This window comes from Crinia signifera, chromosome 5 (genome assembly GCF_055691185.1).
Source record: "Crinia signifera chromosome 5, ASM5569118v1, whole genome shotgun sequence".
Lineage (NCBI taxonomy): Eukaryota > Metazoa > Chordata > Amphibia > Anura > Myobatrachidae > Crinia > Crinia signifera.
Window position 1 is genome coordinate 193848644 of NC_139221.1, and position 19189 is coordinate 193867832.

Here is a 19189-nt window from a genome sequence, read left to right on the forward strand (position 1 = left end):
TGGATAGGAAAATTGAAAAATCAAGTTAAGTCTTAAAAAGGACTTTATGAAGGAAAATCTATGTATGGTCCAGCAAGACTACACACAACATTGTGTATATAACTATATACTACACACCAACAACATAAATCCAGTTAATGAAGGATGGCATAGTATTCAATATTATTACACACAGAATTACAAAAATGTTTATTGAAATCTTATCCTATGGTCCCCTTGTTCTATATGATTCTTAAAATCCACAAGGATGCACAGGCCACAGAGACCCCCAGGCAACCCTATTATCATCTCTGCCCATGGCCTATGTGCAAACCTCTTTACATTTACATTGATGTCCATGTACAACATTGGGCAGTATTCAATGAGAAAAATTTGCCCTGTTTTATGGCGAATTTGTGCTTTTTTCGCCTTCCAAAGCGAATGTGAAATATTCGCCGTCTTTCTAAGTGATTTTCGCCGTGTCTCTCCATGTAGCAATTCTCCATCTTTTCATGGAGAGCTGGAATGTGAACTTTTAAACTAAAAGTTTTTTTTTTAAATTTTGGTGTAAAAAAATCAGGATTTTTTTTCTGTGAAGGGGCATGTTATTTTTATTCATGTGCTTATAGCACATGAATATATATTTAATAAAAAAAAATATATATATATATTTTTTTACACAGAGCAGCCAGCAGGGGGCCGGAGCGCTCGAGCCGCTCATTAGATATTCATATGTTCACTACATCCGATCATTACATATGCATGATCGGGTGCAGTGAAAACTGGGTCCCCTGCTGGCTATGGGGGGGGCAGCTTGTGCTGCCTGGGTCCCGGGAGCCCACCTCCCCTCCACATATGTTCTGGGGCAGCCAGGGAGACTTTAATCTCCCTGGCTGCCACCGTCCCACGGCTCCCTGCCAGCTCCTTGCCGCGGACGCTCGTCCGCTGCAGGGGTTAAGACTCGCCGCGAGTGGCGGCGTGTCTTAACCACATTGAATAGAGGGAGCAGGAGTGGCAGCGAGCCCTCCGGAACAGGGCGAGTGCATGGCGAGAGAAAAAATCTCTCGCCATGCACGGCGAATTTTTTTCATTGAATACTGCCATACTGCCCATTGTATTCAAGTCACCAATGCATATCTGAAATACACCACAATGGTTTTGAATTAAGTCACTACAATTAGGCACTATTCCTGCTAATTTATTATTGGTTATATTGATGTCTCTAATCTACAGTATACACAGGTGTTCTCCACCAGTTGGGGTTATAGGCAGTTTGTCAACTTATTACAGACAGCGATATTCACCAAACTGAAAATGCCATAAAAAAAACAGTTTTCGGGGTTTTTACCGCATTTACATATGCAGCAAAGCCCCACCGCCGGGGCTTCACTGCGGGGGGTTACGCCAGTTCTAGATGGCGTAACCCCATGGAAGATTATGGGCTTCCCTTAGCGTCCCCTGCCGATCCGTGCAGCACCCCCCTTACCTGTGTACGGGCAGCCTCCTTCTGTGCTGCCCGGACCAGTGACCTCCTGCTCCCTGCACAGCTTCCAGGTGCAGGGAGGAGGAAAAGGAGCCGTCACACAGCCGGCTGGGGGTTCAGGGAGGGAGGGGGGACCCGCAGCACATCGCCGGCCATCGCCTTGGCGTTAATAATCGCATATGTTACTGCATATGCGATTATTAACAATGCGAGTGCCGGGGATGTGCTGCACTGGTTGTTGTATGGGCGGGATGCTTTAAAACAGAAAAGTGGTAAAAGATCAGGGTTTTTACTGCAATTCCATATGTGCTAATCCCCCTTCAAAAACGTCAGCGCTGCTGAGGGGTGATTCCCTATAGAAGCCTATCCCATAAACTGGATATTTTGCTATAAATTATTATTATTATTACTATTATTATTATTTGTTTTCTTGCACTATGGACTTTTCATTTTTAGGTAACTTTTTTGGTCTTTGAAATAGCCTGTAAATTAGTATTAAAAATATTTTTGAACTAAAATCATTCTTTCGCTTTTAACTCAAGCTCAGCTGTATTTCCGGAGCCCGGGGAATTCAGGTTACAGTCAGTGTAAAGTAGCGCAGAGTACAACTGCTGCACATGCGCAGTGTGGAGAAGAAACTTGGAATAAGTTATCCCGGCCCGGGGTCGCGGCAGAGGAATGTCACCGACGGGCTGTGCGCACACGTAGCGGCACCGGCCGCCGCCACCACACCACGCCGTACCGGCTAAGGCGAAGGCGCCTAGTAGTGGGGGTGACACCGCTGCGTTCCAGTAGACACTTGTGCCCGGTGACCCGTTATTTCCTCCGCCGGCGGCAGCGCTGAGAGCGCTGTGAGTTGCTGGCCGCGCCCCGCCCGGAGAACGAGTGACTGTGTGGGGTCGGGCACAGACCTCCACACATGGATTGCACTATACCGGCTCAGTGTCAGCGCCTCTTCCGTGCATGTGAGGATGGGGACTTGGACGGTGCCCGCAGGCTCCTGGAGCCGGAGACGTGTAGCGGCGCATCCAGCACCGGAGGTCGTCCTGGAGATGGAGCCGCAGTGTCTGACGCTACGGGGGGGAGCTCCTCTGTATCCATCCTGGTGCCCGTAGACTCCACGGACGAGGATGGGAACACAGCGCTGCAGCTGGCGGCCGGAGGCGGACACGAACCGCTGGTCAGGTTCCTGCTTAGGAAGGGGGCCTCGGTGGACAGCAGGAATCACTACGGCTGGACAGCCCTCATGCAGGCTGCTAGGTACGGCACCCTACACATTCCTGTTGCTCACGCAATGTCCTCGTCACAGTGGCGACACTATAAATTTTTCATTACGTCATAAACTGTAATGCGCGTTAACTATACGATACACACCATAATGCCATTTACACTATACGCCACACACCGTGAAACACCTTACACTATATGCCACACACTGGGCGGGATGTATCAACATACATCTCCGCCCTTCGCACGGCAGCCGCCACGATGCTACCGCATATGTACTAACATATGCGGCCAGCATCGGGCTGCGGTAACGGAGACCCCCGCGATACCTGTGATGTGGGCTGCGGGGGTCTCCGTCACCTCCCGGCGGCTGCCAGCGTCCCACTGTGTCTCCTCCTCCCCCCTGAAGCCGGATGTCCTGCCGGCTGTGACACCAGGGGAAGGAGGAGATCAAAGGAGGGCGGGAGGGGGTGGGCACGCGGACGGCGGGCGGCGAAAGAAGCCCATAGGCCCAGAGTGTGGCGATACCCTCCCTTGCGAAAACGGGGCGGACGGGTATTGATACATAGGAAAATGCGGTAAAACGGGTGTTTTACCGCATTTTCCCGTTAGTACATCCCGCCCACTGTGATGAACACACACACACACACACACACACACACACACACATACATATATATTTATATATTTAATAAAAGTTATATTGCAGTTACTACCTGGCAGACAGACGCAATGCACCTCTGTTATATTTTTTACATTGGGTGCACGTGTTCCTGTTCATGTGGCGTGATTACCTCACACGCAGTTGTCGTGGCACACATCGCTGTGTATAGACTAAACCAATGGCAGCACTATCTTGCGGCATGATCCACACCATGGGCGCTTTACTTCCTGTATTCTCAGCTCCCTCAAGCTAACAGGGTATTTGTTTGGGATGCGGTCATTTGGTCTACAGCATTATGGTCGACACCATTAGGTAGACATGGGTCTAGGTCGAAAGGTCATTAGTTCGACAGGTCGTTAGTTGGACATTGTCTAGGTCGACAGTCAAAAGGTCGACATGGAGTTTTTCAGTGTTTTTTGAGCCAGCAGGCGGTATTTCATGCTCTACTATCCACAAGGGTGTGGTGGGAGAATAAAATAGTTTGCGAGCGGATGCGGCGCACTTGAAACAGTGTCCATGTCGACTGTGTTGACATTCAGGTAAAAAAAACAGTGAAAAACCCCATGTTGACCTTTTGACTGTCGACCTAGACATTGTAGAACTAACGACCTGTCGAACTAACTACCTATCAACCTTTACCCATGTCGACCTAATGACTGTTGACCATCATGCTGTTGACCAAATTATCCCAACCCGTTTGTAAAAGTTTGGGTTGGGAAAAGCTGTTACTTTTATTTTATTTTTTTCTTAGAACTCCATTTAGGAATCAATCATAACCACCTTTGCACCTTTAATTTCTGACACTAAAGATTTTAAACAATATGATCGATAATTAACACTCAGAACGACATATGCAGTATGCATGCGCCAGGCCATCCTTTGATGAAATGCAGCACTTGCTAAAGGGGTTATGTCCATTCAGTATTTACAAAAGTACTGCCATTTGTCGCTATACCAGTTAAGGTGCCCATACATGGTGTGCCAGGGCAGTGCAATGAGATGCGTGCTCCCCCCCCCCCCCCACACACACACACACAGCCTCCTGTCTGCTCTAGGACAATGAATCTCCTTGCAGTTGCCATCGGCTTCCTGATTCTGGCATCCTGGCTTGTTATGGCTCCCGGAATCAGGTCCTGGGTACTTGTGTACTATCACGGCGCCCATCGCATTGCAGACCATAAGGCATGCGATGGTATGCGATGCGACGAGATTTCCCCCGATGTCATACAATGTTAAAATTGTATATGGCATACAATGCGATGCGATTTTAAATTGTATAAGCACCCTAATGGGGGCTTACAATGTTAAATGCACCCCCACGCCACCCTCACTATGAACGTGAACCCGAAGCGTGGCGAGCGCAGCGAGCCCGCAATGGGCGGCTGTACGCGTCCTCTGACCTTTTTATACCCCCACGTCGGCCTGGAGTTGATTTTATATAGTGTGGCGAGCCACCGAGCCCGAAGCGTGGCGAGCGGACGCAGAATACATGTAAAGTAATATGCGCCCCCTCGCGGGGCTCGCTGCGCTTGCCACGTTTTGGGCTCGGTGGCTCGCTGCACTCGCCACACTATATAAAATCAACTCCACGCTGACGTGGATAGTGGGGGTATGAAAAGGTCGGAGGACGTGTACCGCCGCCCCTCGCAGGCTCGCTGCGCTCGCCACGCTTCGGATTGGTGTTCATATTGGGCGGGGGGGGGGGGGCATGGGGGTGCATTTAACATTGTAAGCACCCATTAGGGTGCTTATACAATTTAAAATCATGTACCAGGTCCTGTTTAGAGGTACTTTGTCAAAAGTCACTGCCTCCTAGCTGACTCAGCAGTACTGCAGCTAGGCAAGCTACCCATATTATGACTATAATGCTACTGGTAGCTTGTGAGCTACATGTTGGGGATCACTGATACTGCTCTCACATTGTAAACCTGGGCCAGACCCAGGATTTTGAATCCAGCTAAGCTCCTTTCACATTTCAATTTTGACCCGGGTTATTCCCAGGTTGGTTTCTTTTTTTCCTTCATCTAGCAGGGGACTAGGGGATTTCTGGATGCCGCTGCCTGCAGCGTGCCTCACATACCCCAGCCTTGACTGCACCAGCAGCATGGCAGCATGTGAGTATGGGTAGGGCACTTGGTTAGCGGGATGCCCTGCATAAGCCAGTCAGTAATAGAATAACACCATTTGAAAAAGGCGCCATTGTAAGGGGCGGAGCTAGAATGGCCACTTTCCTTGTTTCTTAGCAGCCCTGGCGCATCACAGTCTTTAATCATTACACGTGTTGAGCCTGTAATGCTAGTTGCCTCATCCTGCTCTGGGGGATGGCGCTGATCACTAAACAGAGTTTTTAAGCTGTACAGCTACACCAAGGTCATAAGTAATGGTGCCCATACACTTATGCGATCGGATGTGATGCAGCAACGCAATGCAATTGCATCTTATGGTGCCTAAAGTGCCTTCCAGCATCTGATGTCACATGCCACATCGGGTGTTGGAAGAGGGTGGGTGGTTTGGTAGCATAGCACTGTGAAGCAGTGTTGATGGGTTCCCGCCACCCGCTGATTGCATTCTAAGGACTGCATGTGGTTAAAAGGGATGCAGTTCAAATTCAGCATTCAAAATCCCGACACTTTTTCCCTCCGTGGGTGTCCACGACACCCATAGAGGGAGAATAAATTAGTGTGCCGAGCGTAGCAAGGGGGGGCGGGGGGCGCGATGCACGTCCCCCCCTTGTCGGGATTCCGGTGTCGGGATTTTGAACGCCGGGATTTCATATCAATCCCAATTAAAAACCACATGCGACTGCTCATGCAATTTGATAGATTTTATGTGCAGCAAATAATATCTATTGATGTGAGATTCAACCTTACATGGCACACAAAATGTGAATCCAATAATTTGATTTATCAAACACATGTGGATGAAATGATTGTATACAATATCTCATAAGTGTACAGTGGTGTTTAACTGGTTTGAGAGATAAGGATGTAACACCCTATACATTGTTAAGGGCCCCACTTTTATCTCAAAAGAGGCCTCTGCCTTTGGTGCTCTAGCCTCTTCCTGGAGGAAGGAGAGTCTGATGAGGAGGGGGTTTGCTTTGGAATCAGACCCCTGGGCTTTGATTCTGGCTGTGCACCAGGTACTAAAGCAGGGGTGGCCAACCGAACAGAGGCAAAGAGACAAAAAATATGTTTTGGTAAGACAATATGTTTTGGTAAGACAAAGAGCCGATACTATGCAAAAATGGGTGTGTCCCAGCTGCCAAAAGGTCACTCCCCATTTTAAATGGATTGGTGTGAAAGGGGTATAAACTTATAATATTAGATTTTATATTTTACAAAAAGATATGGAAATATTGGCACTTACTTTTGATTTTAAATGGCAAAGACAACGTATATCTTACTTAGGTGTCTCTATCACCAAAAATGATTGGAAACTTTATGATGCTAACTACCCCAAATTAATTGCTCAACTACAAAAAGATCTTAGTAACTGGGCGGCGGATATCATATTTCATGGATAGGACGGGTTAATGCAATTAAAATGAATCTTCTTCCTCGTTTACTTTATTATTTCCAAACCTTACCGTTCAGGGTTCCGACGTGTGTTTTTAAACTTTTGCAGCGTAACATTATGAATTTTATCTGGTCTATGAAAAAACAACCAAGAGTAAATCATTTACTAATTCAGAGGCGTTCGTCAGAGGGTGGTCTGGGGGTTCCAAACATTAGATCGTATTACCTTGCTGCAAAATTGTCGCAATGTGTCCTTTGGAACAGATCAAAAACAGAAAGAGTTTGGGTTGAAATTGAATCTAATGTTCTTAAAATGCACTCTATTTCTTCATTGTTATGGTTGCCAAGAAAGACCCGACCCAAAATTTTGAAAAATCATCCAATAATTTATTTTAATCTAGATATATGGGATATGTGTAATAGACAATACAAAATTGCTCCTTTGCCTAGTCCATTGATACCGTTGTTTGATAATCCCAGCTTTCGTCCAGGATCTAAGACAAAATCTTATGATTTTTGGTGGAAAAGTGGAATTAGATTTCTTAGAGATATTTCTCAGACTAATATTTTTCCAACATTCGCGGATATTCAAAATGGACATTCAATTCCTCATAAAAAAATGTTTTCAGTATCTTCAAATTAGATATTTTCACTTATCGGCAAAACAACAAACCACTGCTAGAAAGTTGACACCAATTGAAAATTTAGTCTATTGCAAAACAACCACTAAGGGACTTATATCAGCATTGTATCCTTTATTATTACAACAGGGATCAAACACTAGAGATTTGCATGAAATAGCATGGGAAAAAGATTTGGGAGAGGATGAAGAATGGTCTGAAATTCACAAAAATGTTTCTTCTAGCTCAATATGTGTAAGACTGAAGGAAAATGTGTACAAATTATTTTATAGATGTACTATGTCCCAAAAAAGCTTAACCAAATGAGTTCTGAAATTAGTTCTGTCTGTTGGAGATGTAATTGCAGGGAAGGCACATTTCTTCATACATGGTGGTATTGTCCAGTTTTAATCCCACTCTGGCAAAAAATAGCAGGTTTGACCAGCTCAATTTTAGCAATTCAGGTCCCTTTCAAGGCTGGATACTATCTTCTTTCCATGAGCATCCCAGAAGCTAGTCATGCACAGAACAAATTATTCATGCATAAAGTTCTTGCGACTAGAACTTGTATTGCTAGCCATTGAAGATCTTCGGAACTGCAAACTTTGGCTGAGCTAATTAGTAAAATATGGCATGTTCATTCAATGGAATATATAACCAGCATTTTAAAGGGTTCTTCTACAAAATTTATTAAAGTCTGGAATCCATGGACTTCATATTTCAATGTCCCTCCAGCTTTTTCATTAAATTGACAGAAACAAAACTCATAAACCTCCAAAGAAGATTTATTTTACATATTTATGAAAAATTTCAATCACCAGCCGGGTTGGTTTCCTTTCCTTTTCTTCTTTTCCTCTCTTTTCTTTTCTTCTAAATTTTTATAAACTAACTCAGAGTTGTTGGTATGAATTGAATGAGGACTATATGAATTTTAGAAATAAGTTTTTAATTTTTGGAATGCCCTAGATATAACTACATGTAATATTTTTCAGAGTGTTCTTTAAATTTCACTATTGAATGTAAGCTTATATGAAAATTGTAATGCCTTTTTATATGTATTCAAAAACATCAAAATTGATACAGCCCAAAAGGGGTATAAACTAAAATTAAGCTAAAAGCTATTGCGTAAACTGATCAGATGTAGAAATGTACTATCCAAGTGAAAAAATTAAATATGTATAAATTATGTAGATATGAAATATATATTTACTTGTGTACTAGCACGGCGCCCCGATAATTAGTTGCCCGATTTTTTTTAATCGCATCGCATGCCATACACCCGATGGCATGCGATTTTAACGCATATACAATATTAAATTGTATAAGCACCCTAATGGGTGCTTTTAAGCACCCTAATGTGTGCTTACAATGCTTAAATGCACCCCCATGCCACCCCCCAAGTGGATAGTGGGGGTATGAAAAGGTCGTAGGATGCGTACTGCCGCCCCTCGCGGGCTCGCTGCGCACGCCACGCTTCGGGTTCACGTTTATACTTGGGGGGTGGCGTGGGGGTGCATTTAATCATTGTAAGCACCCATTAGGGTGCTTATACAATTTATAATCGCATCCCATCGAATTGTTTGCCATATACAATGGCATACAATTTTAAAATTGTATGCCATTGTACAACATCGGCCGATATCGCATCGCATGCGATATGGTCTGCGATGCGATGGGCGCTGTGATAGTACACAAGTATGTGTGTGTGTGTGTGTGTGTGTGTGTGTGTATGTATACCATATATATATATATACTCGAGTATAAGCCTAATTTTTTAGACCATTTTTTATGCTGAAAAAGCCCCCCTCGGCTTATACTCGAGTGAGGGTCCTACTTGAGTCAATAAGTTTTCCCAGTTTTTTTGTTGTAAAATTAGGTGCCTCGGCTTATATTCGGGTCGACTTATACTCGAGTATATATATGTATATGTGTGTGTGTATATATATATATATATATATCTTATCTATCAGGGAAGTGGGGGGTGATTGGGGTGCGCTACCTAGTAAAGAAACTGTACCTCCCAATAAAACATTACAATTTCAAAACAGAATACACATTTCTGAAATAGTGTTCTTGTATTTGAGGATGTTCCCAATGAATAAGCTCAGTCCATCTCTGGGTAAATAGTTCTTTTATTGGTGAAGAAACCCGACGCGTTTCGTCTCTAAGACTTCATCAGGGGTAAGAACCAATGGGTGAGTGGATTTTGTGTGGCTGGTCCTATTTGAAGTTTCTGTTGATCACAGCTGATGCAAATAAAATAAATATCACCAAGTCCTTCTTGATGGGGCTCAATTAAATGGAAATTTCTGAGTTGAGAGTCTAGTGCAGGTTCTTATCAAGAACAATATCAGGACGCTCTCTTTGCAGTAACCTCCTCGCTCTGCATTCAAAATGAGAGTTTCTCATTTTGAATGCAGAGCGAGGAGGTTACTGCAGAGAGAGCGTCCTGATATTGTTCTTGATAAGAACCTGCACTAGACTCTCAACTCAGAAATTTCCATTTAATTGAGCCCCATCAAGAAGGACTTGGTGATATTTATTTTATTTGCATCAGCTGTGATCAGCAGAAACTTCAAATAGGACCAGCCACACAAAATCCACTCACCCATTGGTTCTTACCCCTGATGAAGTCTTAGAGACGAAACGCGTCGGGTTTCTTCACCAATAAAAGAACTATTTACCCAGAGATGGACTGAGCTTATTCATTGGGAACATCCTCAAATACAAGAACACTATTTCAGAAATGTGTATTCTGTTTTGAAATTGTAATGTTTTATTGGGAGGTACAGTTTCTTTACTAGGTAGCGCACCCCAATCACCCCCCACTTCCCTGATTACTACACCGTTCCTCACTAACAGGAGGAATTTTGGTGGTGCTGCACACACAACCCAGCGCAACTCAGAGTCAAAAACCCTTTCTTCTATGTTTATGTATGTATGTATGTATGTATGTATGTGTGTGTGTGTGTGTGTGTGTGTGTGTGTATGTGTATATATATATATATATATATATATATATATATATATATATATATATGTATATGGTGGTACTAGTGCTGGTAGTCCCCTGATCTTTGGATGTTAAAGGTTCTTCACACCAATTGGTGTTAGGCCTTATATACACTTCCCTCTTTCCTTTAGGGTGGCAGCACCTCTCCTATGGGTTCTTGTTCTTGTGAACCCTATGTGTATATGTGTGTGTGTGTGTATATATATATATATATATATATATATATATATATATATATATATATATATATATATATATATATATATATATATATATATATATATATATATATATATATATATATATATATAGTAAAACCCCTGTTTCATATGTACTAAAACCCCGCCACCACCTATAGAAGCCTATGGGGCGTCGATGTATATTAATGCCCTATAGGTGTCTGGCGTTCCATCAATAATAAACAGCAGACTGGAGTTTCAAGATGTGATGTTAAGCTCTTTTGAAGAAGCACAAAGAAACTTGCAACGTTGAAGATGCAGTGGTTGGCCAGGGATACTTATAGTGCATTAAATGAAAGATACATCATTCCTACTTCCCTTCAAAGTGAAGATGCCCAGCAGTGCTATCAGCTTAGAACTGTCAGAAACCAGTGGAACACCGGTACACCCGTTTACAGTTTGGAATAGTCTGACCAGAAGTGGTCTTCACGCAAGAGTTGTCACCAATAAACATACCTTCGATGTGGAAAATTTACTCAACTATGCACACATAGGAATGTCAACAGGTTCTCTGGGCTGAAGTAAATATTTCAAATATTTAGTTGTCAAAGAAGGTTGTGTGTTTGCTGAAGGGCTGGAAGGAGAAATATAATGTATGTGTCTGCAGGTGATGGTGAAGCATGTAGCGGTTCCTTTCAGGTTTGGGGGTTCATCACTGCAAATGGAGTTGGGCATTTGGTCAAGATTAATTGTGCCCTCCATTCTGATGAATACAGGCAGGTACTTATTCATCATGCAATATCAGAGAGGCTCAAATGTATTATGCAGCATGACCACAACATACAGCCAATGTAATTAAGAACTCTATTCAGGGTAAAGAAGAACAAGTTCAACAAGATATAAAACTTTGACAGGAAAAAAGCTAACTGCAACTAGTTAAACATCAGAGAAATGTATTAGAAAAGTTCCTTCTTATGTGCAGATCATCTGCCAAAGGTAGTACCACCATTCGGGTGTCCCCACACCTCTCAACAAACAAATGGAAACAAAAGATAGGTGGGTACTCTTTCAACGCTTATAAATTTGTGAAAAGATAGTAGTATTAGAATAATGCGTCCTTTGAGAATGATCTCTTCTTTATTTATTACAGCATACACATATTCCGCAGCACTTTACAGAGAATATTTGAACATTCACATCAGTCCCTGCCACAGTGGAGCTTACAATCTATATTCTTTGCCTCACAGCACTCAAAGGAGCAACATTTTCATGTTTGACCAATCATAGGGGTTGTTCACAAGACCTCTATGCCATCCATAAATATACTACATATATGATAACATGAAGAAAGGGAAAAACATATATGATGCAATAAATCCTTTTAATAATACAAATACATTGGAGTTGAAGAAGTGTTCGGTACAGAAAAAAAACCCCAGGATTTATAATGACCTATTTAAGTAATTGAATATCCCCGACACCAATCAGTCTGCAGTATTGTTATACAGGTTGAGTATCCCCTATCCGAAATGCTCGGGACCGCGAGCATTTCGGATAGGGGAATTTTCCGGTTTTTGGAATATTTTTTTTGAAGCCATACTTACCTGTCCCCTGATGGTCCCCGGGCGTCCCTCGGCGTCCGCGCAGTCCCCGGGCGTCCACAGCAGGCCTCCGGCATCTTCTCCTGGTCTCCAGCGGTCCCAGGAATGCATTGCGCGAGTGTGCGCGCGCACCGGTGACGTCACCGGCGCGTGCGCACACTCGCGCAATGCATTCCTGGGACCGCTGGAGACCCTGGAGAAGATGCCGGAGGCCTGCTGTGGACGCCCGGGGACTTGGTAAGTATGAAAAGAGGGTTAGGGGTTAAAAAAAATAATAATAATTCGAATGATTCCAAAAACCACGGTTTTTGGAATAATTCAGATAAGGGATGTCCGGATACTCAACCTGTAGTATAATGTTACCGTTATATTCTTGTTTTGGTTTAATAATGAAAGTAATCATGATGATCTACAGTATATGGGCTTCAGCAACATTTCTTGTGTAGCAGTTTTCATAAATGACCTGAGTGTAACCTCTTGGTGGGAGTGCAAACACACGGGCTGTACTAATTACTACCTCATGGCCAGAGTTCAAATAGTTATTTGCTTGGAAATTCCTTGAAAAGCACAGCTGAATAAGCAGCAAATCACTTATGTTCTCTATTTTGAATGAATTGTTTTATTGCTTTAAATAGGATTTTAGCCAAATGTACAGTATTTTGATATGTCAGACTTAAGCTGCCCACACACGGTAAGATTTATTTTAAAAGATCTGGCCATTTTTCACCGTTCAGAATGACCCGTCATTAAAACACTATCAATGCGTGGTCATTTATCTAGCTCGCTGATCCCTTCAGTAGATGAATGGATGAACAACCTGTCATGCACCATTTGGCACACGTTGTTCTGTGTGTAGGCATATTGAACGATGCACCAGTGATTGATTTATTTATTTACAGTTTCTTACATATATAGCGCAGCATATTCCATTGCGCTTTACAATTGGAATGTGGTATAGGATTTGCAGTCCTTAATCAATCCATCTGAATGTTGACTCAATTGTTCTGTGTGTGTGTGTGTGTGTGTGTGTAAATGATATTGTTTGGCCAGGAGTGTTCTGGAGTTCAAGGGAAATTGTAAAAGACATTGCACCCAATCATACAATCTTGAGGGATTGTATGCACATTGGGCTTTATTCAGATCTGATCACAGTACACAGTTTTTGGAAAATGGGCAAAACTATGTGCACTGCTAGTGGGGCAGATGTAACATGTGCAGAGAGAGTTATGGTGTGTACACACTGTGAGATTCCCTTGCTATTTGACTTAAGATTCGAGTGCTATGCAATCTTTACTATCTTTGTAATGTTTACATACAATTCATATAATCAGCATTAGATTTGCACTATATAGTCATTGCTGCCCTATCTATCTAGGTTTCGATTTGTCCTGTCACGGGAGCGCACATCGGGATCGAAAGGTAATAAACCTGTGAGATCTGCATGCGATTTGCTTACGTTCAGCATACGATCTGCATGCGATTTTGACTAGTCAAAATGGAATGTCAAATCTCACGGTGTGTACACAGCATTTTAGATTTGTGTTTTATTTGGTTTCTGTGCAGAGTAAATACTGGCTGCATTATTTTTACACTGCAATTTAGATTTCAGTTTCAACACACGCCACCCAAATTTAACTCTCTCTGCATAGATTACATCTGCCTCACCTGCAGTGCATATGGTTTTGCCCATTTTTCCAAACAAATTTGTACTGCAATAATTTTGTATGGGTGGAAACTAAGTAAGCGCTGCCTTGTTGGTGTTGAATGTAGAGGTTAGTTGATAGGAGGTTGAGGGGGAGGGAAATGAATGTTGTGGTTATGTAAATGATGAAGGATCAGGATATTACTGAATAAATGTAGTGTTTATTTATAAAAGAAAATAAAATTAGCAATGTTTCAGTGGCCATTGCCTGCAAGTGTCCTTTGGGGTTGTGGGCTTCGATAATGGTATCTTATGCAGTTTGCATGGTGTTTGCTTACACCTATATGGGGTCCCCAAAGTTGGGAATGATTCCAAAACAAGTGTCACCATGGGAGATTCCCTACTGGCTATTCCCTATTGTGTCTGTCCTTCTTGTCATTTCACTCGGTTCTCTCGGTAGGCTTGAAGCCCTGTACCAGGCCGCCCACTTCGCTTTCCCGTTACCCGGCCAACGGAGCAGATAGTCACATGACACACGACCGCAAATAGCATTGTACTGCAATCAGATCTGAATAGGGGCCTTTGTGTTCACACAATTGGGCAATGCCAGCCCTGGGGGGGTTGGAGGATTTGTCCTCTGATCTGACGTGCTATACATCAGATCAGTTGGGTTTGGGATGGCTCATTCAACCGAGGTCATTTGACACTCCCTCCCTGATTAGCAGAGAAGAGAGGTGCACCTTTCGGGCAGCCGTGGTAGCAAAGACGCTGGGAGCCGCAGAAGTGTCCAAGCAGTGGATGTCCTTTTGCTCAATTTTGTCCCTACTTTGAAAACGGTTTTCAGAGTATTGCTGCATTAGGGCTATTTAATAATGGAGTAGCGCAGCAGATGTGAGCAGATTGGTAGTTGCTGGCAACCTGTTAATTTAAAAAATAGACAGGATTTTTGGAGCTTCAATCATTCAATCATGCAATCATACAGCACCTGGATTGTATGACTGATTGAGCGTACAAGGGAGTTGAAGGGAAAGTTGGACACAATCATGATTGTAAGCAGATCTTTCTGATGTATTACCACCTTTGATATTGGATTGTTCATTAAATCTATCCAATGTCTGGGCACCTTAATACAGTACTTATTTTGCTGTTGCAATGTATTTGCCTTAAGGTGCCCATACACGGTCTGTTTAACGGATCCGTTCGGCACTTAATTAGCACGCATCCCTAGTGCATGCCTTGTGCATGCACTGTGATCCGATGCGTACCTAGTACAAAAAGTATGTGCAGCACATACTTTTTGTACCGTACTATGTGATGCGTGGGAGCGCGCATCGCATAGTACTAAACGGAGCCGGCGAAAACGGACCGTGTATGGGCTGCATTAGGTACATTTGACTGTATATACAAAACAAAATCAGGTTATGTTAATTCATTATTTGCACTAATGCATGCACTCAATATCTAACAGTATATTTCCATTATAAATTACTTTTTATTCATTATTTGTACACTTTTAGGTCAGGACATGAGAATGTTGCACTAATATTACTGGAAAATGGTGCAGATGTCAATGTCCAGAATAGACTTGGTGCAAGTGTACTTACAGTAGCCTCAAGAGGGGGTCATGCAAGTGTGGTCAAACTACTTCTTGAAAGTGGTGCTTTTGTGGATAATTATGATCACTTTGATGTCAATATTGTAAGCAGCAAAGTTCACAGAGAGGCTATGCCCGAAATCACAGCCCTAATGACAGCTGCACAACATGCTCACGAGGCAGTGGTGCGTCTTTTACTGGACTGGGGAGCAGACGTAAATTACCGTATAAAGACAGGTTGGAGTCCTTTGATGCTGGCTGCTCTGCATGGCCGGGTTAGTGTCGCCCAGCAGCTGGTGGATAGGGGAGCTGATCCAGACCAAGTCAACAGTTTGGAGAAAACGCCTTTTGAAATTGCCTTAACCTTTAAGCATAAAGACATGAAAGATTACTTGGATACTATAACAACAATCAGGCCCAAGACCGGTAGGAAACAAATATTTATTTTTCATATTTTGTGTTTTATGTTCTGTGTGTTTTTAATATTTGCTACTTGTCCCTGAAGCATGATATATTTTACATTTTTCTGTTTAGTAACTTAGGGGCAGATTTATTAAGCTCGGTGAAGTGATAAACTGTCTGGTTTTTATCACCGGCCAATCAGCTCCTACCTGTGAAATTACAGGCCTGTTTGAAAAATGACAGGTAGGAACGGATTGGCCGGTGATAAAAAACAGACACTTTATCACTTCACCAAGCTTAATAAATCTACCCCTTAATTCAGTGGTGTCAAACTCATGGCCCTTTAGCTGTTGTGGAACTATACTTCCCAGCATTCCCTGCCACAGTTTTAGCAATCCATTATATAAAATCTGTGGCAGGGCATGCTGTGCATTGTAGTTCCTAAACAGCTGGAGGGACGTGAGTTTGACACTACTGCCTTAATTGCTGTACTTTCAGCTGTAATATTATATTTTGAACATGTTCGTACACCATATTGTAGATGTTTACATAACATAGAATGTATGTTCAGGCTAAATTAGGTGATTCAATTTATAAAACTAAATATGAATGCATATCTAAATAATGACCCCACCACTTCTTTATAAAAATCAATGGGGGAGATTTAATAGGATGAGAGTTTCAGAAAGTGAGAGATTTGGTGAGAAATCTCCAGTTTTTTTAAAGTGGCAATCATTTACACTTCAAAATCAAACTGGTTTTGCAGTGTAAATGATTGCCGCTTTAAAAAAACTGGAGATTTCTTACCAAATCTCTCACTTTCTAAATCTCTCATCCTATTAAATCTCACCCAGTGTCTCTTATTTTATATGCACTACAGTGCACAAATTGTATGAAATCCTAGGGGTTTAGAATGGTATCTCCTGAAAACTAGTTTTTGGGACGTGCTTAATAGTGGCTAGAGCATTTCTATTGTAGCAAACTATAAAACTGCATGATGCACTTACTGCGGATTTCTGTTTGAGCCTGATTTGAATGTTGTTAAATTGAACAGAAAGGCGTGGTAAGCATCCTACGCACAAACCATAGTTCCTAGGAACTTATTCCAGAATTTATATCCAAACGAAGAAAAGGGCTTAGAACTGAGGGGTAGATTTATGAAGCAGTGATAAGGGAGGAGAAGTGATAAAGTGCCTGGTACTTTATCACTGGCCAATCAGCTTCTGACTGTTAAGATACAGGCTGGGTTTAAATAGGAGCTGATTGGCCGGTGATAAATTACCAGGCACTGTATCACTTCTCCTCCCTTAGGCCAGGTACACACCAGAACGATCCTGATTGTTAGTAGATTGTTAGCAGATTGTGTGATTTTCGCACGATCTGTTGGAGCACACAATCTGCTAACGATCTGCATCCAATTTGATCCCAATCCGATCTGAGTCTGTATCCAGTTGAATGGATCTTTTACAGATCCTCACTGCAGCAGGTGGGATCTGTAAAACGACCAAACGACAGCGGGGACGCGCATCGGATTGGAATCGGATCGGAATTGGACTTAAACATGCCCAATCTACATACAATCTGCATCCAATCGGTCGGAATTGGATCCAGATTGATGGAATTGAGCCCTAATCGTTCTGGTGTGTACCCCCCCTTACCACTGCTTCATAAATCTACCCCTGAATAGCTCCAGGCTTAAAAGTCCAAGGTTACTAGCACTTTTCCTAGTTGAATTTGACCCAGGATATTTTATTTCCAGAAAAGGCAAGGACAATTTTGCAAAAAAAAATAATAAAGATAAGTTTAATATTTACCAAATAAATTGCGTTCTCTTTAAAATAGTTTTACTGTATAATTAATGAATCCTACCCGAATTAGGTTACATTTTTATCTGTGTGGTGAATGTACTTTTGAATGGGAAATGAGCAAACGTACACGGATTTTAATGCAAGTGCCGCAACTCCATATGAAAAAATGTAGCAGTGTTTGCATGTAACTCATACTGCAGGGGTGGCCAAAAAGTTGATTGTGATTGATATCTAGCAGCAGCCAAAAACTATCATGATTCTTATTGGCTAGCTTCTGCCAATCTCATGTTTAAAACCACTGTTAGATGAAGCTGTGGCCATTTGCTGTCACATTACAGCAATAGCTAATCAGAATCAGGCTGGTTTTATTGGCTTGCTATGCACTGAAGCCACAGCTTCCATTATATGCTGCAGCCTATATCACCATGACTGGGCAGGAGAAACACTGACAGTCCCATAGATCGAGTTTGTTTATCGTTTCCCAGTTCACTGCTCTGCTTACTGTTTCTTTTCCATAGTCTAACCATGTATTGGTGGCTTTATTTGCCTCGTTGTGGCAGAAGTGAGCCTAGTTCTTAGCTTGGTGGGGATGGCTGTTGCGGAGCAGCTCACTTGTAAACGGAGGAAAGTGAGTGGAAAGCAGAATTGGGACCATTGTGCATGCAAGTTTACTTACTGTGTATGTGCAATGACGAAAACAGATGCAATTCATCATTAATCTATCTTTCACTAGGTATATGTGCAGCACTGAAAACATTATTTCGCTAAGACGATATAAAATGCTTATGAATAGAACCCTTCTTGTTTTGAATTGAAGACTGTAAAAAATTTTTTTTATTTTTAAAATAACCAATAGTTATTGCTAATAATAATGATTATATATCTATTTTTTTGCAATAGATGAAGAAAAGCGCCGACCAGACGTTTTTCATGCTGTAAAAATGGGTATGTTTTTTTTTTTCTTTCTTCTCTTTAAATATTATCTAAATATATATATATATATATATATATATATATATATATATATATATATATATATATATATATATATATATATATATTAGAGTCCAGGCAATTCGCACACTTTAGAGAAGCAACTTTAGAGTGCAGGGGCCACATAAAAATAAGTTAGAAAAACGAAGAAGCCAGCACATCCATTCCAACAAGGAAAAAAGTTTTTATGTAATAAAGTGCAAAAAATAGGGGACACATCATGGAGGGTATGGGTCAGTACATGGATACAGTCCAGTCACAATGTTACCACAATCCAGAAAAAAGCATGATTGTCCACTTTCAAGCCACTGATGCCCGACGGCCGTTTCGGTGTGGTCACCGTCGTCAGGAGCATAAATGGCTATCAGTTTGGACGCATATAAATAGCATGGTCAATCAATCAAAATCCAACACACCTGTGTATCCACAGCGCACACCGCACCAATTGCATATCCATTCCGTCTGC

The 19189-nt window shown here is 42.2% G+C and overlaps 1 protein-coding gene across 5 annotated transcripts in view; it reads left to right on the forward strand.

The window, feature by feature from the left end:
• The window catches only part of ANKS6 (ankyrin repeat and sterile alpha motif domain containing 6), a 242328-nt gene that overhangs the window by 98191 nt on the left and 124948 nt on the right, over nt 1-19189 (forward strand). For 2 of the 5 annotated variants that reach the window (XM_083188370.1, XM_083188372.1), the window contains 2 exons: nt 15444-15946; nt 18631-18675. In XM_083188370.1, the coding sequence (XP_083044496.1) occupies nt 15444-15946; nt 18631-18675 (548 nt within the window). Of the gene's footprint in view, nt 1-2060; nt 2723-10879; nt 11740-15443; nt 15947-18630; nt 18676-19189 lie in introns of those variants that run through there. The other 3 variants (XR_014474970.1, XM_083188369.1, XM_083188371.1) reach the window with 3 other exon arrangements.